At 40.7% G+C, this 24,503-nt stretch overlaps 1 protein-coding gene across 4 annotated transcripts in view; it reads left to right on the top strand.

Annotated features, from left to right (window-relative positions):
* The window catches only part of GRIK1 (glutamate ionotropic receptor kainate type subunit 1), a 691,364-nt gene that overhangs the window by 572,683 nt on the left and 94,178 nt on the right, over nt 1–24,503 (top strand). For all 4 annotated transcript variants that reach the window (XM_082246622.1, XM_082246620.1, XM_082246623.1 and 1 more), the window contains one exon: nt 23,798–23,916. In XM_082246622.1, coding sequence (XP_082102748.1) covers nt 23,798–23,916 — 119 coding nt within the window. The remainder of the gene's footprint in view (nt 1–23,797; nt 23,917–24,503) is intronic.

Here is a 24,503-nt window from a genome sequence, read left to right as displayed (position 1 = left end):
CAAGGCTCACCATCACTGTCATAGGCGGTCAAGCTACCAACCAAAGAGGTGCACATGGCAGCCTGATAATACCTTTACTAATTGAGAGGCACTGGCTTGGTTTTGTCAGACTGCAACAGAAAGTGCTGGTATTGTCAAGATCTCCAGTTTACAAACTTTGCAACAGTTATACAAAAATTATTAGCTTGTGAAACATGATGCCAAGCATACTGAAAAATAGATTTTAGGTTAACATACAATAGACTATTGACATTAGGTACACACATGGAGTTAATACCTAAATATTTACCTGAAACTAAAGTTTTTGTGACTTTTATTTTGCTTGCTTGCTTGCTGTTCCATATTTTGGTTAATGTATTTTATATATAGAGTTTTAAATACTCATTGAAGTAGTTACATGAATAAAATCCCCACTTAAGTTGATTAAGTCTTGTTTTTTTTTTTTTGTTTAATAAACATGTTATACTTACCTGCTCTGTGTAGTGGTTTTGCATAGAGCAGCCCAAATCATCCTCTTCTCCATGGCTCCTCCCTCCTACTGGGTGCCCCCACTGCAAGCAGCTTGCTCTAGGGGCACACAAGCAGGCGCACTCCCAACCCACGGCTCTGTGTGTCCACACCTGGAGTCCTGGCTCTGCCCTGCTCCCTCTATCTCCTGATTGGCTCACTGGCTGTGATTGACAAAAGCTAATCATGAGTGTTATTCCCAGGAAAGGGAAGGCTCTTGTGGACATCGCTGGATCGAAATGGGGTTCAGGTAAGTATTAGAGGTGTCTGAGGGAGGCTGCTGCACACAGAAGGTTTTTTTTATCTTCATGCATCGAATGCATTTACAACCATTTTAAAGGCTGCTGATGAGCTCAGTTATGTCATTCATGTCTGAACCATGCAGGGCTGTGATAAAGGAGGCATTTATATTATTGATTATATTATTATTATATTAAAGCTACACATGCATGCATGCACGCACATGGTATATGCGTAAATATCTGTATTCAGTCAGTAATAGCTGTGCAGTCAGCTCTTTGCTGGCTAGTCCTGGATAATGAAGAGAAACTCATTTAATATGCACATACAACCTGCTTGTAGAACAAACCTGATGCCCTATTCTGTATCCAAAATGGAAAAAATGCTTAAAACCTGCTTCTTTTTGGCTAAGTACATTCAAAGTCAGCTTTGAATATTTACTTGTTAATTAGTGGGTTTATTACAATCTGGTTTCATTACTCCAGCTCAGCTAAGCCCCCAGAGTTATAAGAGTTAATAAATTCACAGATTAATCATAGTGTTGAAACAGTAATTAAAATGTATTTGGTATGACATTGGCAATTAAAAGAGTTTTGCAATTATAAATGCTGTAGACATTCTCTGAAAGTACAGTGGGGAGGAAAAAGAGTATTTTCCTGGCTGGCTCGCCAATTATCACATAGGCTCAAAGGGTTCATTTTTATTATTTTGGAAGTTTTTTTTTTTCTCTAACAGACTGGGGCATTCAATAGATATGTTACCTTTCATTTGTAAAGAGACATTCTCTTTAAGTATAGCTGGAGGACACATTAGTAAAGTACCCCAGGAGATTTATTATCTAATACCACTCGGTATAATAGCTACCTATCTTTCACTTACTGCACACAGCTGCATCTGGCGTAACTTTGCTAATTGCAGCAATGAGTAGCATAGTGTTCCTTGGGTAATATTAAGCATTCATTATTACCCAAACTGTTCCATCAAAGTATCCCTGTAGTAGCCGGTATAATTAAAAATATCAGGATATTGTTTTAAAAGAAAGAACCTTTGAAATCACTATAAACAAGGATATAACTTTGCCTGCCTCTGTTATAGTAATAAAGCATGTCATACTTCCCTATGTGTCCAACTCCCTCACTTCTGTGCCTGCTGATGTTTAGAGATGTACTGAACGGTTCGCCGGCGAACGGTTCCCGGCGAACTTCGAACGTTCGCGTTCGCCGCTGCGGGCGAACATATGCGATGTTCGGTCCGCCTCCTATACATCATCATTGAGGCAAACTTTGACCCTGAACATCACAGTCAGCAGACACATTCCAGGCCAATCAGCATACCTCCCTCCCACACCCTCCCACCTCCTATAAATAAGCAAGGGCAGCATCCATCTTAGATCATTTCTGTGTTACTGAGAGCAGGGAAAGTGCTGGTGCTGCTGCTGCTGTTATAGCTGGGGACAGTTCCCGGTCTTGTTAGCCAGTGTTCTTGGTACACTCCTGCTGTAAGGACAGCACCCCAAAAAGCCCTTCCTAGGGCTGGTATTTGAGGTTTTTTTTTGATATATATATATATATATATATATCTATATATATATATATCTATTGTCCCCAAAAGCCCTGGTATTTGTGTAATTTTTTTTGTTCTGTGATATATATATATATATATATATATATATATATATATATATATATATATATTGTCCCAAAAAGCCCCTTTGAGGTCTGGTATCTGAGTATTTTTTTAATATATATATATATATATATGTAGCATGTCCAGAACCAGAAAAAAAAGATCATATAGGTGTAAAAGGGGTTCCCACCATCCCTGCTCTACTGAAAAATTATCTTTTTTTTCTGGTTCTGGACATGCTACAGAGCTGAAACTTCACAGGTACACTTTTTAGACCCCCTAGACACTAAATCACACAAAAAAAGTTCTTAAAAATTGTCATTTTTGATAGAGAGCCAATTATTGGAAAAAAAAAAAAACTTAACAAAAAAAAATTTCTTTGGATTTATTGTTTGGGGAGTCTAAAAAGTGTACCTGGGAAGTTTCAGCTCTGCAGCATGTCCAGAACCAGGAAAAAAAGATCATATAGGTGTAAAAGGGGTTCCCATCATCCCTGCTCTACTGAAAAATTATCTTTTTTTCTGGTTCTGGACATGCTACAGAGCTGAAACTTCACAAGTACACTTTTTAGACCCCCTAGACACTAAATCACACAAAAAAAGTTCTTAAAAATTGTCATTTTTGATAGAGAGCCAATTATTGGAAAACTTAAAAAAAAAAAAACTTAACAAAAAAAAAATTTCTTTGGATTTATTGTTTGGGGGGGTCTAAAAGGTGTACCTGTGAAGTTTCAGCTCTGCAGCATGTCCAGAACCAGGAAAAAAAGATCATATAGGTGTAAAAGGGGTTCCCACCATCCCTGCTCTACTGAAAAATTATCTTTTTTTCTGGTTCTGGACATGCTACAGAGCTGAAACTTCACAAGTACACATTTTAGACCCCCTAGACACTAAATCACACAAAAAAAGTTCTTAAAAATTGTCATTTTTGATAGAGAGCCAATTATTGGAAAACTTAAAAAAAAAAAAAAAAAAAACTTAAAAAAAAAAAATTTTCTTTGGATTTATTGTCTGGGGGGGTCTAAAAAATGTACCTGTGAAGTTTCAGCTCTGTAGCATGTCCAGAACCAGAAAAAAAATAGAATCAGGGTTAGGGCTAGGGTTAGGGTTAGGGTTAGGGCTAGGGTTAGGGTCAGGGCTAAGGTTAGGGTTATTTTTAGTGCTTAGGGTTAGAGTTAGAGGGGTAGGGGTAGGGCTACTAACTCTAACCCTAAGTATCTCACCGTAACCCTAACCCTAGCCCCTAACACTAAACCTAACCCTAACCCTCTAACCATAACCCTAACCCTCTAACCTTAACCCTAACCCTCTAAGCCTAGCCATAAAAATAACCCTAACCCTAAACCTAACCCTAGCCCTGACCCTAACCCTAGCCCTAACCCTAACCCTAACCCTAGCCCTAACCCTAATTCGTAATTTTTTTCTGGTTCCGGACATGCTACAGAGCTGAAACTTCACAGGTACACTTTTAGACCCCCCAGATGCTAAATCCAAAGAAATTTTTTATTTTTATTTTTTTTTAATTTTTCCAATAATTGGCTCTCTATCAAAAAATTAAAATTTTTAAGAACTTTTTTTTGTGTGATCCCTCTCCGGCATGCCACAGTCCAGGTGTTTGTCCCCTTGAAACAACTTTTCCATTACTATTGTGGCCAGAAAGAGTCCCTGTGGGTTTTAAAATTCGCCTGCCTATTAAAGTCTATGGCGGTTCGCAATGTTCGCCGGTTCGCGAACATTCGCCGATGTTCGCGTTCGCCGTTCGCGAACAGCGAATTTTATGTTCGCGACATCACTACTGATGTTACACAATATATGCATTAGCAGAGGAGGAAACAATTGCATAACAGGCTCTAAATTGCTTTACTTTATAGCATGGGTGTCCAACCTTTTGGCTTCTCTGGGCCACATTGAGTGTAGAGAAATTTTCTCGGGCCGCATATAAAATATATACTATAGTTAAGGTATATAAGTAATAAAACGCAGCAGCGCCCTTCCAGCGCTAACAAAAGCACTAATTTAACACAACTAGAGGATGATCCCTTCCGAGGCAGCCTCTGCCTACAGTTAGTTGGAAGCCGCTGTGGCCGTGCCCCCGACTCGACTTCCTTCTTCCCCAGCAAAAAAAAAAAATTGTCAGGGGGCAGTGGGCCACATTGCCTGCGGTTCTGGGCCGCATGAGGCCCCCGGGCCGCAGGTTGGATGTGCCTGCTTTATAGACTAGTGAAACAGTAACAAAAAGGTGTGGCATACACAGGAACGAATATGGTTTCCCTATCTACAGGTTTACTTTAAGGTCAAAACAATCCCCTCTGGATAATTTACACTGCAAACAATGTAACCAGATTTGTTTCAGATTCTTTTCGGATCCTTTTCTGAATAAATTGACAAAAACCTTTCAGTGTCCAACTTCAAACTAACTTCTTAGTGGAAGATTCTACCTTCTTTATCACCACTTGAGCGACCATAGTGGTGCAGTAGAAAACATTTAAGGGCTCTTTCACACGGGCGATCCGATCAGATCCGCCAGTCAGTTTTTTAGGCGGATCTGATCGGATCCTCCATGCAGCTCTATGGGACAGCGGGTGTCAGCGGAGACACCTCCGCTGACACCCGCTGCCATCCGTATCCGATCCTGTCCGTGAAATCTGGACGGATGGAAACCCTATTTTTCCATCTGTTCAGTAATCGGATCGGATCGGATCTGATGAGAGTAGACAGGCGGTCCGCTCTCATCCAATCCCCCATAGAGGGCAGCGGGGGCTGAGACACCTCCCTCTCCGCTCTGCAAGCGGAGACGGAGCTGTCATCTGCCGGCTCAGCGGGGATCGCGGATCGATCCCCGCTGAGCAACACGGATCCGCCTACGGAGGCGGACCGTGTGAAAGAGCCCTAATTCTCCCAGCATCCCTTTAGAAGTTTATCACTCTTACCCAATGTCCCACAACAAATGTAGTTGGTGTATTTTTCAGTTAAAGCAGAAGTAAACCCATCCATTTAACAGTTTCAAAAACAGTTACATTTCCGGCACTTGTGGGAAATGTAACACTCCCATTGTTTGTGCTCTAAACCAAACTGTCAAACCATCTAATGTCATAACTGATCACATGTGCAGCATCATGGCAGTTGTAGATTAAACAGAGGCAAAGATGGCAGCTTACTTGACTGAAACCGATAGGAGGGTTTTCTTCCACTTTAAAGTATTTTGGAGGCTTCCCAGAAGGATAGTGAAATGGTTACATGGGTAGAACATGTGATTTCTGGGTGCACTCTATTCACAAAGAGCGTATATATTACCTTCAGGTTGCCATAGTTCCAAAAAAAGTGCCATTTTAAATTGAAAATTGAAAGAGAAAAGCGAATAACAAAATGCCTTGTTCAATAGGGCTTTTATTATTTTTTACCATAGCGGAGATGTCTAAAATGACAAGCTCATCAGTAAATAAATGGATGCCTTGTAACAATTTACTAAGCAAACCCTAACCAGCAAAACAAGAATTAACTATTAAAAACACGTTTTGTTTTATATTTGTATATTTGTAAATTGATTCTAAAGGCTCAAGGTTTTCTTTCATTCTATGCATAAAGGTAAAAAACTCTCTCTGTGCAGCAGCCCTACCAGTCCCCCAATACTTACCTGAGCCCCATCGTGATTCAGCGATGTGCACAACAGCCTCAGGTCTCTGGGGACTCTTACTCCTCATTGGGTGAGGCAGCAGTTGGAGGCCTTGGCTTCCACTGCTGTCAATCACAGCCAGTGAGCCAATGATGAGAGAGAGGGGGCAGGGCTGAGCTGTGGCTCTGTGTGTGAATGGACACACAGAGCAGTGGCTCGGGAGCATGCCTGCTCAGGTGCCCCCACAGCAAGCTGCTTGCTGTTGGGAAACTTGGCATAAGGGATGGGCCAAGAGTGCCGGCAGGGGACCCGAGAAGAGATGGATCTAGGCTGCTCTGTGCAAAACAATTATACAGAGTATGACATGTTTTTTGTTTTTTTTTTTTAATAACAAGCCTTTAATATAACTTTAAGATGCCATTTTCTCACAGAACACGGCCTTGCATAGTATATTAGGATGCATTGTAGCCTACCCATTCCAGAGTAGTCTCCAAAGCTGCCTTCTCCAGCAACTGTCCAAATTCTCCAACAACATTCTTCTCAAATACCATTCTGTCAGTAAGACTGACAACTGACAATGAAAATGTTGATCTTGGTCTGTTCAACCTTTAAAGCAACGGGTGGTCTCACTGACCAACAGTGAAGTGAGGATGCGAAGAGTGCCACTCGCTCTTCTCTAGCCAGACTTGTATGATATAGGTATTAAGAGGTAGGGCCAAATCTCTTTTTCGCTCCTGTGAGGACAGAGGTGAACAGTAACAGCTAGGAGCATCATAGTAACATCCTAGCAACAAGGCAGAATGGGATGATGCCATCTCTGGGAGTTTTTCAGTCAGGCTTCGGTAGATAGGCAAAAGTCCCTCACCAATAGCATGGGCATTATTCAACTTTGGTCAAAACTGCACAGTTTGTTTTTATCTACAGCCAGCCTTTACCTACATAGGCATTTTTTGGCAAAGGTGAGCTATGCCTTCAAAGCAGTGGTTGGCAATTTATGAACTATAGGGGGCCTTGACTGCGGCCCCTGACATCACCAAAGTGCTGCACATAAAGTTCAATATATGCAAAGCTTGAGAGGACTTCCAGACTGCAGACCTAATAGAAGAATTGAGGGTCAGAGAGTGTGGACATGCTACATTTTTGGCCTGGAGAAGACCATATGAAACCATAGGAGGCTAGTAGAGATCAATCCTATTACCCCTAAACAATGTTTCCACTACAGACCTGAGGGCTGCACATCATATATCAAAGGGCCGTGTGCTGCCCTCAGGCCACAGGGCTTTAAATTCTTACTGTCAAATGTGCACATGCCCAGTTGTAGTGACAAACTGTTCTCTGCTAGTTTACCAAACAAAGAAAATTGAAACAGACAGCCAATTAAGGTTTTAGTTCACAGTCAAATAAAGTAAAGTAAGGACATTTTTAGAGGAAAGGAAACATTAGTAAACATAAGTGTGCACAGCCTATTGCATTAGGATGCGCACCCCAAGGCTCAAACACACATACAAAAACACACACATATATACAGTATTTACAGGTGCATCTCATAAAATTAGAATATCCTCAAAAAGTTAATTTATTTCAGTAATTCAATTCAAAAAGTGAAACTCATATATTTTATATTGATGGGTTACATGCAGAGTGATATATTTCAAGCATTTCTTTTTTTTTTTATTTGATGATTATGGCTTACAGCTAGTGAATACCCAAAATTCAGTATCTCAGAAAATGTGAATATTGCATAAGATACAAAAAAATATTTTTAATACAGAAATGTTGACTTAGTAAAAAGTATGTCCATATACAGTATAGTATGCACTCAATACTTGGTCGGGGCTCCTTTTGCATGAATTACTGCATCAATGAGGCATGGCATGGAGGCGATCAGCCTGTGACACTGCTGATGTGTTATGGAAGCCCAGGTTGCTTTGATAGCCGCTTTCAGCTCATCTGCATTGTTGGGTCTGGTGTCTCTCATCTTCCTCTTGACAATACCAATTAGAAGTACCCATAGAGAATCTGACAGATTCTCTATGGTGTTTAGGTCAGGCGAGTTTGCTGGCCAATCAAGCATAGTGATACCATGATCATTAAACCAGGTATTGGTACTTTTGGCAGTGTGGGCAGTTGCCATGTCCTACTGGAAAATGAAATCAGCATTTCCATAAAGCTGGTCAGCAGAGGGAAGCATGAAGTGCTCTAGAATTTCCTGGTAGAGGGCTGCGCTGACTTGATAAAACACAGTGGACCAACACCAGCAGATGACATGGCTCCCCAAATCATCACTGACTGTGGAAACTTCACACTGGACCTCATGCAACTTGGATTCTGTGCCTCCCCATTCTTCCTTCAGAATCTGGGACCTTGATTTCCAAATGAAATGCCCATTTTTCCACAGTCTGTGATGACAGTCTAACTTTGAGACAGAGAACAGGACTGAGGATATTAATTCCTCAGCCCCTTTCTCTGCAGCCTCAGCTGCACTGGACAGTGAATGAACAGAAGGCTATGTACAGAGTTCATTCACAAACTAAAACTAAAGGAATTAGGGAAAAAAAGGAAAAAAAAAAGGGGGGAGGGGGGGCAGGGAACAAAAAAACATTTGAGGATGTCAAGAAGGGAGAAGTGAATAGCAGAGGAAGATTGCCATAGCCATCCACACCAGAAACCGGGCAGCTAACCTCTGGCATAGTGGGAACCCCTAGGGCAAGGGCCCAAGGGGATCACACTTTTTCAAATTTCCTGGAGCACCCCCTATTTATATAAGTAATTTTATATAGGGGAGAGCCACATTTAAAATAGCCTCCCAGGAGGATACATTAGGTTGGACCAAAGAGGTCCATTTCATCAGAATTTCCTTTTTGGCATAGTAAAGAAGGTATGATATAAGTAGCTTGGAATGTTGAGAATGTTGCGCATCATCAGGAATCTCCAATAGGGCTAAGGAAGGAGTGGGTGTTAAAGTAAGTTGTAACCTAAGATTTGTTTAATAAAAGATGGCTTTCCAGTAGGACACAGCATACGAGCACTCCCAAAACATATGAATGTAAAAGCCAGGTTGGCTTTACAACGGGAACAGAGGGGGTCTCGCTCGGGGAAATTCTATGAAGCCGTGAGGGGGTATTATACACCTGATGAAGGAATTTAACTTGAATAAGTTTATCCCTAGGGGAGATTACAAGCTTAGGGCCTTGCTCTAGACAGCCCTCCCAAGCCTCCCTGTCCAGTGAGGAGATATCCTCTTTCCAGTACTCCACAGCTTCTCCATTTTGAGTGAATTGACACATAGGAGAGCACTATAGAGGCTTGCCTAGATCTCCAGGGGCCAATAACTCCTCAATGGGGGTCAGCTTTAAGGGTAGGGGCTGAGAGAATAGAGTTCTAGCAGCATAACATAGCTGGAAGTACTGGAAGAGCATCCAATCCGGCAAGCAGAACCTCTGAGACATTTGAGAGAAAGTTAATAGAATACCATTGGGCATTATGTCCCCAAGGGTTTTAATCCCATAACTGTAACGTTCATGCGTTTTTGTTAGTGGATGGATTTACAGCTGCAGAATTATTACACTCAGTAGCCTTGTAGAGAATCTGATGAACAAACATATCCAACTCTCAGGACTTCATCACCGTGTACAGCATGTTATATACTATATATATATTAATAGATGTTAATGGAGGGATAGAATATATGAGGATATGTAGATGAGAGACAGGCTATTGTATGGTGAGCACTAGAAGTAGTATTAGGAGAGTTGCAGGTGATGGTAAAGCAGATAGGTTCTGATGTCAAGTATAGTGCAGATGGTAAGAGAACACAGATGGAGTATACTTAGACAGAGTAACCTAGTGCAAGGATAGTTGAAGGTAGTCCCAAGAGCTAACAGTCTTATGCAGATGATAGTGAATAGATAGATACAGATAGTCTTGGTAATTGCAGTAGATGACAGTAGGAGATTGGTTAGTAAGAATCCCCTGCGGGGTACTTATCACTTAGATAGGTTTAGGAGTAACAGTGTCCATTGGAGAGGGGTGATCCCGTAGCGAGATACGGATCACCAGCGAGGTTCCCGGCTTCAGTTCAGCAAGGGAGAATGTCAGCAGCTCCGACTTCACAGGAGTAGGTGCGGTGAACATGCGGTTTGAACGAGCGATGAGTGAGAGCAAACCGGCGATTGAAATAGCCGCTCATAGCGGTGCTCGGCAATGATGTCATCCGGTCTTAAAGGTATATGCGTCCCTTGTTACACAAGATGGGACGCAATTAGGAAAGGAGAAATATGGAGACAAGGGTACCAGAGGTACCAGAACATTACAGTACCCCCCCCTTAAGGCCGGCTCCGGAAGGCCTCTAGAACTGGTTTTTCCGGATATTTCGAGTGGAAATTGCGAATCAGTCTAGGGGCATGTATATCGGAGGTATCCAGCCAGGTGTCATCTTGGGGCCCATAGTTCTTCCATCGTACAAGATACTGGAGTCTTCTTCTATTGAAACGGGAATCCAAAATTTCTTTTATCTCAAATTCTTCTCCGCCTTCCACTTGTACAGGAGGTGGAGGTGAGATAGTAGGCCTTATTCTTTGGTTAGGAACATGGGGCTTCAGTAGAGTCACATGGAAGACAGGATGTATCTTGAGGTCTACTGGCAATGTGAGTTGTACTGCAGCTTTTCCAATAAGCTTCTCTATTGGAAAAGGTCCCAGAAATAGAGGTCCAAGTTTTTTACTAGGGATTTTTAGTCTCAGATTTTTTGTAGAAAGCCAAACAAGATCCCCAATGGCATATTGGGGAGAGGGTTTCCTACGGAGGTCGTAGTACTTTTTTTGTTGGCTATGAGCATGGGATATGGTATTGTTGAGTAATCCCAGAGAATCCTTTATCTGGGCAAGATAATCAGATGCCACTGGATTACTTGATGGCAAGATACGTGGAGGAAGGAGTGTGGGATGAAACCCATAATTCAGGTAAAACGGACTTTGCTTAGTAGTGCTATGAGTAGCGTTGTTATAGGCGAATTCCGCCAGCGGGAGGAGATCACCCAATCGTCCTGTAGATACGAAGTATAGCAACGCAGGTACTGTTCAATGCACTGGTTAACTCTCTCTGTCTGTCCGTTGGTCTGAGGGTGGTAGGGAGAAGTAAGGTTACGCTCTATTCGCAGTATCTGACATAGAGCTAGCCAAAACTTTGAGATGAATTGTGAACCACGGTCAGACAGTAGTGTTTTTGGAATACCATGTAACTTAAAGACATGTTTCACAAGTAATTCCGCTGTTTGTTTGGATGAAGGTAGTTTTCGGATAGGAGTGAAATGTGCCATCTTGGTCAGATGGTCCACTGACACCAAGATGGTGTTGAATCCTTTGGAAGGTGGTAGTTCCACTATGAAGTCTAAGGATACCACTTCCCACGGAACCTGGGGTATCGGTAAACTACAAAGTAACCCCAATGGTTTCGTGTTGTCAATTTTAGACCTTGCACAGATATCACAAGATGAAACAAACTTTTTTACGGTTGTCTTCATGTCTGGCCACCAAAATTGCCTAGTGAGTAGACTGAGAGTTTTAGTCATACCCATATGTCCTGCCATAGGTACATCATGCGACAATTCTAAGATCTTGGTTCGCATAGTAGGGGGTATGTATAATTTATCGTTGTAGTAGAGGAAGCCTTCTGCGTCAGTAGTTAGTTGTGGTGGAGGTGAATCCAATCCTATGCTGTGCAAAATCTCCTCCTTCAGGGAGCGAATGACTCCGATAAAACGTTCAAGTGGTATTATAGGAACTGAGGGAACCTCAGTACAATCTTTCTCGGCTAGTCGTGAGAGTGCATCCGCTTTTTTATTTTTGTCTGCGGGCGTGTAAGTCACTAAAAAATTAAATCTCAGAAAGAATAACGACCACCGTACCTGCCGGTGGGAAAGAGTTCTATTAGTCTGAAGGTATTGAAGGTTTTTGTGATCAGTATATATCAGAATTGGCAATTGAGTGCCCTCAAGTAGATGTTGCCAATTCTCTAACGCCAGTTTTATTGCTAATAACTCCTTCTCACCTACTGGGTAGTTCACCTCGGGACTACTTAATGACTTTGAAAAGAAAGCAACTGGGTGAAGAGGTGAGGTGTTTGTTGGTCGTTGTGAGAGAACTGCTCCTACTGCCATATTAGATGCATCTACCTCCAAGATGTATTGAAGGGATGGGTCTGGATGGCATAGTATGGGGGCAGTAGTAAAGCTTGATTTCAGCAGAGAGAATGCTCAATTTGCTTCTTTTGACCAATTAAATGGTTTCTTCGTGCTTGTAAGTTGTGTGAGAGGTTTCACAATCGCAGAGAAGTTCTTAATGAATTTCCTATAGTAATTAGAGAATCCTAGGAACCTTTGTAATGCTTTGCGAGTGGTTGGCACAGGCCAATCCAGAATGCAGGATATTTTGCTCATGTCCATTTTGATTCCACTTTTAGATATAATATACCCTAGAAATAGTACTTCCTCTTTATGAAACAAACATTTCTTTGATTTAACATATAAGTTATGTGCAAGTAGTCTTGACAACACAAGTCTCACATGTTTTATGTGTTCAGGTAAGGAATGAGAATAGATAAGTATATCGTCCAAATATACTACCACACAAACATCAAGCAAGTCTCGGAATATCTCATTTATAAACCGTTGGAAGGCTGCGGGAGCATTACATAGCCCAAATGGCATTACAAGGTACTCAAACAGTCCGTATCTGGTTCTGAATGCCGTCTTCCATTCATCCCCTTTACGGATTTGAATTAAATTGTATGCCCCTTTTAGGTCCAATTTTGAAAAGAAAGAAGCCCGACGCACCTGTTTGATAAGTTCAGGAATAAGGGGTAAAGGATAACGATCCTTTATTGTGATGGCATTTAATTGTCTGAAATCAATGATAGGCCTAAGGCTAGAGTCCTTATTGCGGACGAAGAAGAGCCCAGCAGCAGTGGAGGAAGTAGAAGGTCGGATGAATCCTTTTGCCAAGTTCTCATCCAGATACTCCTTAAGATGAGAGAGTTCATCCTGTGAGAGTGGATAAACATGTCCGAAAGGCAACTTGCTATTAGGGAGTAGATCGATACAACAATCATAGTCCCTATGGGGAGGTAGCATTTGAGCGTTTTTCTCAAGGAAAACCTCCGATAAATCCTGATAACACTTAGGAATAATGTCATCCGGCAGTACAGACAGGATCCTATCATGTGTGGGGAGGTTACACGTCGTCTCACAATAGTGAGAAGAGAAGGCTAACGTTCTTGTTTTCCAATCGATGATTGGTTGATGTATGTGTAACCAGGGAAGTCCCAAAATGATTGGAAAATGTGGTGAAGTTAATACATCAAAGGTGGTGGTCTCCACATGAGACTCGTCAGCAGTTACAAGAAGTGCCTGTGTCTGACTGGTGATAGGACCAGAGGATAAAGGGGTACCGTTAATAAAACTAACGGAGACAGGTTTGGGTTTTGAAACAATAGGTATTTTATTAAGGGAGACAAAACAAATGTCAATGTAGTTTCCACAAGATCCGGTGTCAATCATAGCCTTGGTGGTGATCCTAGTTTGGTCCCACTGCAATGTTAATTGAACAAAAAGATAGGGATTAGAAAAGGAAGTTGTGAGTCCCCCTAGCAAGACATTTGAACACTCACCCTCTTTTCTGCGGACAAGAGGACAGCCGTTTACCAAATGATTCGGGGATGCGCAGTACATGCAAAGATGTTCGGTTTTCCTCCTGGCACGTTCAGAAAGGGTCAGAGGTGGAAGTATCATTCCTACTTCCATAGGAGTAGGGTCAGCAGGCAACATCCGAGAAGGACTGGAAAATGGTGAGCCCATCTTCTCAGCCTTTCTTTCTCGTAGTCGTCTGTCAATATTGATACTGGTCGGTATCAGTCCCTCTAGAGTGCCAGGTAAATCCGCTCGGGCGAGCTCGTCTTTAACGGCCTCAGATAGGCCGAGTCTAAACTGCGTTCGCAAAGATGTGTCGTTCCACCCTGAATCAGGGGACCATCTTTTAAAATTCGCCACGAAATCTTCAACAGGTCTCCTTCCTTGTTTTAAGGCCCGTAATTGGGTGTCAGCGGTACTCTGCTTGTTGGGGTCTTCATATAAACTAGCAAGTTGTGCTAGAAATAAGGGATAAGAATTAAGGAGTGGATCATCCTTTTCAAAGAGAGCATCTGCCCAGGCCCGGGGTTCACCCGTTAAATAGGAGATGATGGTACAAACCTTAATTTGGTCAGTGGTGTAGGTTAGAGGTTTTAACAAAAAAAACAATCGACATGCGTTTTTAAATTCACGGAATTTGCTCCGATCACCAGAAAACACTATAGGAGGGTTTATCTTAGGCTCACGGGGCTGAGCAGCAGGAGGCTGTGTAAGACGGCCAAGCTGCTGTCTCAAGGTCTGATTTTCATTTTGTACCTCTGTAAGCGCAAGGATCAATGCATCTACTTGCTGTTGTAGTACATGAGTGGATAATTCTGCTGAATCCATATTTTTTTTAAAGGCTCGTTCAATCTGTAACGTTCATGCGTTTTTGTTAGTGGATGGATTTACAGCTGCAGAATTATTACACTCAGTAGCCTTGTAGAGAATCTGTTGAACAAACATATCCAACTCTCAGGACTTCATCACCGTGTACAGCCTGTTATATACTATATATATATTAATAGATGTTAATGGAGGGATAGAATATATGAGGATATGTAGATGAGAGACAGGCTATTGTATGGTGAGCACTAGAAGTAGTATTAGGAGAGTTGCAGGTGATGGTAAAGCAGATAGGTTCTGATGTCAAGTATAGTGCAGATGGTAAGAGAACACAGATGGAGTATACTTAGACAGAGTAACCTAGTGCAAGGATAGTTGAAGGTAGTCCCAAGAGCTAACAGTCTTATGCAGATGATAGTGAATAGATAGATACAGATAGTCTTGGTAATTGCAGTAGATGACAGTAGGAGATTGGTTAGTAAGAATCCCCTGCGGGGTACTTATCACTTAGATAGGTTTAGGAGTAACAGTGTCCATTGGAGAGGGGTGATCCCGTAGCGAGATACGGATCACCAGCGAGGTTCCCGGCTTCAGTTCAGCAAGGGAGAATGTCAGCAGCTCCGACTTCACAGGAGTAGGTGCGGTGAACATGCGGTTTGAACGAGCGATGAGTGAGAGCAAACCGGCGATTGAAATAGCCGCTCATAGCGGCGCTCGGCAATGATGTCATCCGGTCTTAAAGGTATATGCGTCCCTTGTTACACAAGATGGGACGCAATTAGGAAAGGAGAAATATGGAGACAAGGGTACCAGAGGTACCAGAACATTACAATAACGTGCCCACAACTGTGGGTCTAGAAGAGTGCGAAAGTGGGGGAGCACAGGATTGCCCCAGAAGGGTTGAGCAGGTGACAATCGACCAGGACTGCGGAATCTGCGTGTTGCAACCCTCCAGATTCTAGAAGCCAGCTAGTTTAGTTGGAGTGCCGATGGGCTAACAAGAGACATGCTGATAGGGAGAGATATCAAAGTGACAGAGAGACATGTACATCAGTCTTCTGCTTTTTCTTAATTGTTCAATCAAAGGGTAGGGGTATGGAGGAGCTACCTAACTGCAGCATAAAAAAAACAGGTCCCCCACCCTACTAGACAGAACTGCGCCAGTAAAGTGGAAAACTGGATAGACAAAATATAAATCTTTTGGCAGGTAAAAGAACTCCCTTACATTTGTATTAGTTACAGTAGTTGTTTTCCTGGAGTTCAGCTCATTTTGTTAAATCAGACTGTATTTAAAGTAAACTAAAACCTGAAACTTTCATAAGTCACAGCTTACCAAGAGAATTGTAAAAGAGAAATCAAATAACACAGGAACCTTATCAGAATTCAAGAGAGTCTTTAGTCTTTAAATAAAAGGCTTATTTTCTTTTTAGCACTCTATTTTTCTGTGTTCCAAAATGATCGGCATTCCCCAATAAGTGCCTATTAGATGTCTTCTTTGTCACTGTCCAAATTCATAATACAAGTCTTAGATAATCTGACAGCCGTAGTTTTCTCAGAAAGCGAATCACACATACTGATTACCTCTTAAGTAGTTTCACTGTGCCGGTTTCCTTCCTCAGTAAGCAGCGGCTTGTGAGCAAGTAAAGTATTAGAAGTCATTATCGGATTGTAGGTTGTGATTATGCATCAACCACATTTCTTACCGTTGTCCTCAAAAACCTTCCAGCACTCAGCAGAGAATCATTAGTCCCTGATGAAAAGGAATTGTAGTCATGCTTGAAACAAGAATATTTTTCTGCCTGGATTTATCATGCAGCGTAAAGTTGTATATCACTTTCTCGTCAATACTTAGAAGCCTAGCTCAATATATTCATTATAGTGTGAAGTTGTGTTTTTTTTTTTTTATCGAAGTTAAAAATAAAAATAATTTCTTGGCTTAAAGTGCAATTGGTAAGAAAGAAAATTGTATTTTTGCTAATATTGTTATTATTATTTTATGTTATTAACCACTTAAGCCCCGGAAGATTTTACCCCCTTCCTGACCAGGGCCTATTTTGCGATTCGTCACTGCCTGACTTTAACGGACAATTGCGCGGTCGTGCGATGCTGTACCTAAACGAATTTGATGTTCTTTTTTTTCCACAAACAGAGCTTTCTTTTGGTGGTATTTGATCACCTGTGCGATTTTTTGATCATGCGCTATAAACAAAAAAAGAGCGTCAATTTTGCAAAAATAACAATATTTTTCACATTTTTTTATATGAAATGCCCCAAAAAAAATGTAAAAATCAAAGTTTTTTAACATTTTCGGACAATTTGTTTTATGCTACATATGTTTGGTAAAAAAAATCGTAAAAAGCGTATTTTGATTGGTTTGTGCAAAAGTTATCGCGTTTACTAACAAAGGGAAAGATTTTTGTCATTTTTGTCGGTTTTTTTTTATAACGCGTAATGGCGGCGATCTGCGATTTTTTTTGCGGTACTGCGACATTTCGGCGGACAGATCGGACCCTTGACTGACATTTTTGACACTTTTGGGGTTACCAGTGACATTACTGCAGTAATCAGTGCTATACATATGCACTGTTACTGTAAAATTACACTGGCAGTGAAGGGGTTAACTTTTTTTGAGAGGGAGGGGTTATGTGTGTCCCTAGGGGCATGATTCTAACTGTGATTGGCTGTGGCTTGAGGTGTAGGAACAGTGATCAACGGTCCTACATAGTAGAACCATATGATCACTATTCCTACACAGGGGAGAATGACGGGCGGCTTGTTTACATCAGCCGCTTGCCTTTCTCCCTCTGCACCGACAATCGCTGAGTGACCGGCGGACATCGGGTCCGCCGGTCACACGCGCGGGGGGGTCCGTGACCGTGCGGGAGCAGGAGCGCGCCTCCGGGGGTGCATGCTCGCTCCCTAGACCCTAACAGGCTAGCGACGTAGTACTACGTCGCTCTGCCTGTGAGGGGCTGACCGCCGCAGTAAATAGTCGTGCGGCGGTCGGCAAGCGGTTAATATTAGTATTATTGTTAATAGTATTATTATTATTCCTGCTTCCCTTTTTTTGTCACCCTTGAGTGAGTGTTCACAAAACCATGTCTTCTGTTAGTAAGTACTAGATCTATTTATGTTCTGTTCTGCTATGGAGGGAGGTTAAAGCGGTATTAAAGCAAAAGGCAAACATTTATTTTATTGCAAATTATCAATTCTTAGATGTGATGTCTGTATTTGTTTTCTTTTTTTAAGCTTTCTTTGTTCTATTTTCATATGGTGATCCTGCGTTTTGTTTTTCAAAAGAACAAGCTGTCATGCAGACTTACCAATTACATGGTTGAGCCAAACTATTTACCACTGACATGGGTGCTTACAATGATAAGGTTTTATTTATTTATGTAAAACTTTATTCTAAAAAGGAAAACTACTTATAAAGTGTGAGCTTCAATTTGTTAGTGTATCTAAATCTGCTAGTGCATCTACCATTTCCCTCCTCCCAGTATGACAGTGCAGCTGTCCAAAGGTGCCCCTATGCTCCTTCATTCAGAGTGGAGGCACTATAATACAGGTGGTGTGTTACTGGCCAGATCACCAGGAGAAAACAGAGGGGAAAAAGCCTAAAAAAGAAAACAAATGCAGTCACTACATCTAATTATTGGTAAACTGCAGTATATAACATTTTTGGTTTTGGGCTTAATAGCGTTTTAAGTTTGCAGTTCCGCAAAGGATGTTGCTTAGAGTAGAACTAGACAACTTAAAGCGGTTGTATACTCATAAAAAAAAACAAACCCTGCAGGACAAAGGCATAATGAGCTAGTATGCATCGCATACTAGCTCATTATGAAATACTTACCTTAGAACGAAGCCCCGGCACGGTCGTCTGGACAATGCTGAGGGAGGTGACATGCTCCCTCTCCGTCTCTCCCTAGTTTGGCGGCTCCGGCGCTTTGAGTGGCCGGAGCCACGCGAGAGTTTCACTTTCCAGCAAGATCCGGCAAGGAGCTCTGAAGGTCCGCCGGACCTTCAGAGTGCATGCGCCACAGACGTCAGCGGCAGCATGCAGGTTGAATATCTCCTAAACCGTGCAGGTTTAGGAGATATTAATTGTACCTACAGGTAAGCCTTATTATAGGCTTACCTGTAGGTAAAAACCATATAGCGGAGTATACTACCGCTTTAAGCTATCCATACACTGTTTCTGATGAACTCTCTGAATTTGCCCTGTGAGTGGCATTGGCCACCCACCTGCCAAACATCCTTCAACTGAAAAATCAAAGAAGCCAGATGAAAAATAGCCGAACAGGGGGTGCGTCCAATCAGATGCATGCACTCTTTGGGTATTTTGACAGCAGCTGTCGTTGGCTGTCAGACCACAATAGATATAGCAGAAGATTCGTCCATCCAAGCTGTATTGTATAAATTATGAAACCTGCTTGATTATTTCTTTTGTTTTGCTTTGTATCGATTTGGTCACTTTGCAGTAAAGCAAGGAACATTGACCTCAGTAGTAGATTAATATGCTTTACCAAACAAGAATGCTGTACATACCAACTACTTACAATTTTAGGAAAATATCACATGACAGAGTATTACAAATATGAATATAATGTACACATGCACAAGCTATCTGCCCTTCCGAGCACAAAACACAAAAGGTTACTTAACTTAGGTTATAATGTTGATCTAGTGTAATCCCCAGGTGAAGTTCCCTCCTTGCACAGACTTTTTGGTATTATGGAGTATTATGGAGTCCCCTTCCTTATTGGTTTTCCTGGTGATGTGCAGTCCTCTTCCTTCTATGAACAACCTCTTCTAAACCCTTCTTTGCTTCCCAAAGTCCTTAAAAACTAGTGCTTCCTTTGTGTTCAGCACATGACTGTGTTCAAGTTCTTTCTTCTCTCCCTTCATTTCCTGCCAACCCTATTTCCTGTTTTACTAGTTTTTGTGAACCAGCCATACAAGCTATTAGCATTTGAATAGAGGAAGCCCAACTTCTGCTAGATGGTAGCTAAAATGTACTACTACATATATTTCCAATATAAATAATCACAAAAAAAACATAGCAACACACCGTTCAGCCTGCAGCCTGAATCAAAAAAATCTAAGAGTGTATGGACAGCTTTGATGTAGTCCACAGGTAAATTGGACAGTGGTTTCAGAAGCAGAAGGTGGTTGTTTCAGGTGAAAATTGGTGTACAGGGACCTCCCAACTAAAGCCAACTTATGCTAACACTCTTCCAAGAATGATAATATGGTACCTGATTTCATTTTAAATCAGCTAGTTACATCCCAGGTGAATCAAACTAAAAGGTATGTACAGTTTTTTTTTTAAGAAAGCTGCCACACTCTGCTAGCTTGCTGTAGAAGGGATCCTTGCTCTCTTTGTGGAAGCAGTTGTCTCTCTGCATAAGTCTAACACGTTCCTGCACAGTCAGAGCTTTCAAATCAGTAGGGAGCATGAGCTTTGCTGAGTGCAGAGCTATAGCTCTGCAGAGTGCGTTGGACCTCTGCAGAGAGCCCACTGCTTCCACATATAGAACAAGAATACTTCCCAATGTCATAAAGGGGTTTCGAGATCACCAGGAAGCGGTTTGTAAAAGCAAGTTGTCTATATTTGAAAAGGCAAACAGCCCAAAAACAAAGTACAGTAAAACCTTGGATTTGCAGCATAATTCGTTCCGGAAACATGCTTGTAATCCAAAGCACTCTTATATCAAAGCAAATTTTCCCATAAGAAATAATGGAAACTCAGATGATTCATTCCACAACCATTTATTCATTCAGTTTATAGTCCATATAAAAAGATTATAGCATTGCGAGAGGTTATATAACCATAAAATGACCATCCACAAATAGCCGCTTCAACAAGGGGATTAGAAGCAAAATCCAGCAAGAGCTACAGAGTATCAAAGAGAAGAGAGTTGCCTCTAAGTGTAGCAATATGGTTCCATTTAATGAAGGTTCAACATTTAGCAACTCACATGGTTGATGAATAAAATAGGCACATCCAAGTATGCAGGCATCCGGGGTAAAGCTGTCCACAAAGACCATCTTCTGCACCGCTGGCTGCCAGTCTGTAATCCTGACCGGGAAGACCACCCTGGAGTAAAGCGATCTGAAATCGGGGGGCAGCATGGAAGGGATGACGTAGATGGCGATGCGGAGGATGGTCTATGTGGACAGCTTTAGCCTGGATGCCTACATCCTTAGATGTGCCTGTTCTAATCATCAACCATGTGAGTTGCTAAATGTTGTACCGTCATTAAATTTAACCATATTGCTACACTTAGAGGCGCCTCTCTTCTCTTTTATACTCAGCTTTGACTTGAGGCTACTTGTATATCAAGACATCGCTTGTATATCAAGTCAAAATTTGTTTGAAAATTTTGCTTGTCTTGCAAAGCTCTCTTAAACCAAGTTACTCTCAAACCAAGGTTTTACTGTAGCTTGCTTCAGCAAAAGAACACATAACAGTCCATACTCTGGTTCATTGGCACAAAACAAGGTAATGGTACATCACCACTATATACTGATTCCGCACTGGGGTTTTGGGGTTTCCTGTCTGCTCCAGGGATCCCAAAGCGAAGGCTTTCACAGTCAGCAACTGTGGCTCAAATCCAAGCCTAGTTCACTCTGCTCATTCAGGTGTGTTCAGTTAACTCTCTCACTGCCAGGTGGTGACCAATTCCAATTTACTTATGGACTCTCACACCAACTGGTTAAACCCTTCAGGACCAAAGTCCTTGTAATCAGGGTTTGGAGATCCTTACCACCTAAAACTCTTAGAACCTCTGAAATTCCAGATCCCTAATAAGAACTTAGCAATTCAGAGACTACTGAAAGTTTGTCTTCTCCTCTCTAAACAGACTGCTGCAGAACTCCTCAATCTGCATGGGTAAGAACCCCTGAGTACTCAACAAACCTTAAAATCGCCCCCCATAAAGGGACCACCACACAAGTAGTAGTACAATATACCTGCTGTTCAGGACCCAACCTTGGCATCGTGTACAAGAAGCTGGAATATGTTTAAGATTTAAATTTATTTCATTTTGACTTTAAAATGCTGCACTACAGATACCAAGTCAGTCATTTTTATGTAGGCTTATTCAGTAAGACAAAGAGAGATTGCAATTGGTTTTAGCCCAAAGCAGCCATTTAGAATTCCCCTTTCTTGGTTCTGACTTCAGCAGTGTTAATTTTGGCAGAAAATTTCAATTTCGTTTTAGTTATAGACTTTTGACTAAAATGCCATTTTAGTTTTAGTCGTGTTTTAATCTTTTGACTAAAATGTTATTTCAATTTTAGTCATATTTTAGTCATCTGAATTTTTTTAGTTTTAGTCATAATTTAGTCCACTAAAATCTCCAGTACATTTTAGTCGAAAGGGTTTAGGTAAATTATAATGCATTATTTTAACATTTCGCTAGAATCTCCAAACAAATTATATACTCCTGGAGTAAAAATCTAATAATATGTTATTATTTATGGTATTAAGGTTTGAACACGCACTACAGACACAGATTTAGTCATTGTGATATACAACGTCTTTATAAATAAATTTCGTGAACAAACAAAAATATATTTTTTAACAAACAGAAGTGCAACTTTAAAATACAAAAAAAAAAAACAGAAAAACTGTAAACTCTATTGGCGGTACTGTCATTGCACATATTACCTGAATTTTTTACCAACATTAAATATTAAGAAAAAAGAAAAAGAAAAAGAAAAAAGAAAAGCCTTATCTTAATTGTTTTTTCTTTCAGTAGCTTAGTAGATGCCTCCTACTTATGCAATACATGTTTATACTTTAATGTGCTATTATTACAGGCTCTGGATAGAATTGTGTCGCTGATTTAGAAATGGCCAGCAGAGCAGTGTTCATTTTTATGTCAATTTTCAATTTAGTTTTAGTCATTGTCTTTTGACTAAAATGTAATTTTAGTTTTAGTCGTATTTTGGTCTTATGACTAAAATGCCATTTTAGTTTTAGTCAATTTTTTAGTCATCTGAATTGTTTTAGTTTCAACGAAATTAACACTGGACTTCAGTAAACTCAAATTCTTTTTTTTTTCCATAAACTTTATTTTATTAAGGTACAAGCAAATATAAGACTCAAATTCATTGGTTTGCAAGTGATTGTTTCTACTTTCAGTGCTTTTACTAAGTAATTCTCTGATTTTGTTTTTCTTATTTAATACGGAAATCCAACTATACATATATGTTTGTTTGTTTGTTACTGTCCCTATTTAGAATTTTCTACATAAAGGGTTTCTTATTAAAAAGGTGCAAAAGTGTACATATGCAGTAAATTGCATGGAAAAAGTAAATCAAATGTCTAGAAAACTGTTTCGAGTCAATGCAAGTGTATCTAATGTAGTATGTAGCCCAAGAAAGGCTGGTCTTTACCTAACAAAACAGTGTAAGAAGAAGTAGTTAATAACAACCCCTAGTCAAATTTCCACGTATTCCAAAATTGCTGGATAGTTCCAGTTTTGAACAAGTTGGGGATTTTTTGAAGTCATTATGGTTTTATTCAAATACTCTCCCCAAATGTAGTTTGTGGGCACATTTGTGAAAAAGCTTGGACAGATTGTAATAAGTGGAACTTAAACAAAACCATTTTTATTAGCTCTACAATTTGTATTAGCTCAATAAATGGGCAAAATGGAATAAGATTTGCTCCACATTGACTTCAATGGGTTCGTAAACTTTAAGCCCAATTAATGAAACTGTTTGCAAACCATTTCCAAGAAGATTCACTCAGCTGTACTCTCCAGTTAAGTTAGAACATAGAGCAATAAAACTTGACAGAGGTTTTACTTTTTCCTACCTCATCCGGAACTAAAATATAGTTTTATTAGGCACTGACTGTCAGTGGGTACTATTCCAGTTGTATAATCTTGGAATATATTGCCATTGAGACTAATCACAGATGGCTTTTACATATACAAAACTGCTATCATATGCTTGTGTTTAAATTAATCGATTTTCACTTTGCTTTTGCTTTTTTTACTGCATACTTTCAATGAATAACCATTGTTTCTTTGTGTGCCAACATACATGCCAACAGACCTAGTTTCCTCTAAACTTTCCTGACTTCCAGCAGCTGGAAGAGGCATTGCTAAAAAGAGGACGTGTTCTTTGTACATTCAAATACCCAATGGGTATTGTTGGCAAGTATGTACAGAAAATAAACAGTTTCTTAATGTATTTTAAGTGTTCTCATGCCTTCTTTTCTCTCCCAGGTTTACTGATGCTCTTTGTGTTTATCTGATGTTTACAGACTGTCTCTGTTAAAAATCACAGGTTCACCCCTTACGAGTGGTATAACCCACACCCGTGCAACCCTGACTCAGATGTCGTGGAAAACAATTTTACTTTGCTAAATAGTTTCTGGTTTGGAGTTGGAGCTCTCATGCAACAAGGTACTAAGGTCACAACTTTACTGTTACACACATCCCACAGTCTGCTTGGGGTCTTCACTGCTGGTAAACTCCACCCTATATGCCTCCTTTGTGTACTGTAAACCCTTATGTTAGCTAGCTGAAGATGGGCACCATGTGTTATAGGTAAGAAGGAATATATAGCAGTAGATGAAAACAAGGTATACCTGCATGCATAGTAAATCACCAAAATATTTTAATAGGGCAGTAATAACAGGCCACTTTGTTGTCCAGGCCCCAGAGAAATGTCATACCAGTTTTCACTTTTGAATTAGGGTATTTCTGTGTTGCATATGGACATGGCTGCCCCCCTGGCTCTCTTCCTTGGTTGCACGGGTATTTCAGCTCAAGCCTTAACCAGTCTGAATAATCATAAGCATAGATGTACACCCTGGACCATTCGTAACTCTGCCAGTAAACAAATTTATAAAAAAAAAGGCGGGCAATAAAAATCATAAATTACTCGGTATGGATTTGATAATACGTTAGACAGCCCCACTTGACTCATTAACTTTTTCAGCATTTTACAGTAGTAGTGTCATACTAATTTGAAAAAAAAAAAATCATAA

The sequence above is a fragment of the Pelophylax lessonae genome (genome assembly GCF_965119305.1).
Source record: "Pelophylax lessonae genome assembly, chromosome: 2".
Lineage (NCBI taxonomy): Eukaryota > Metazoa > Chordata > Amphibia > Anura > Ranidae > Pelophylax > Pelophylax lessonae.
The sequence above is the reverse complement of the archived record's forward strand: the minus strand, read 5'-3'. Positions and strand labels throughout refer to the sequence as shown.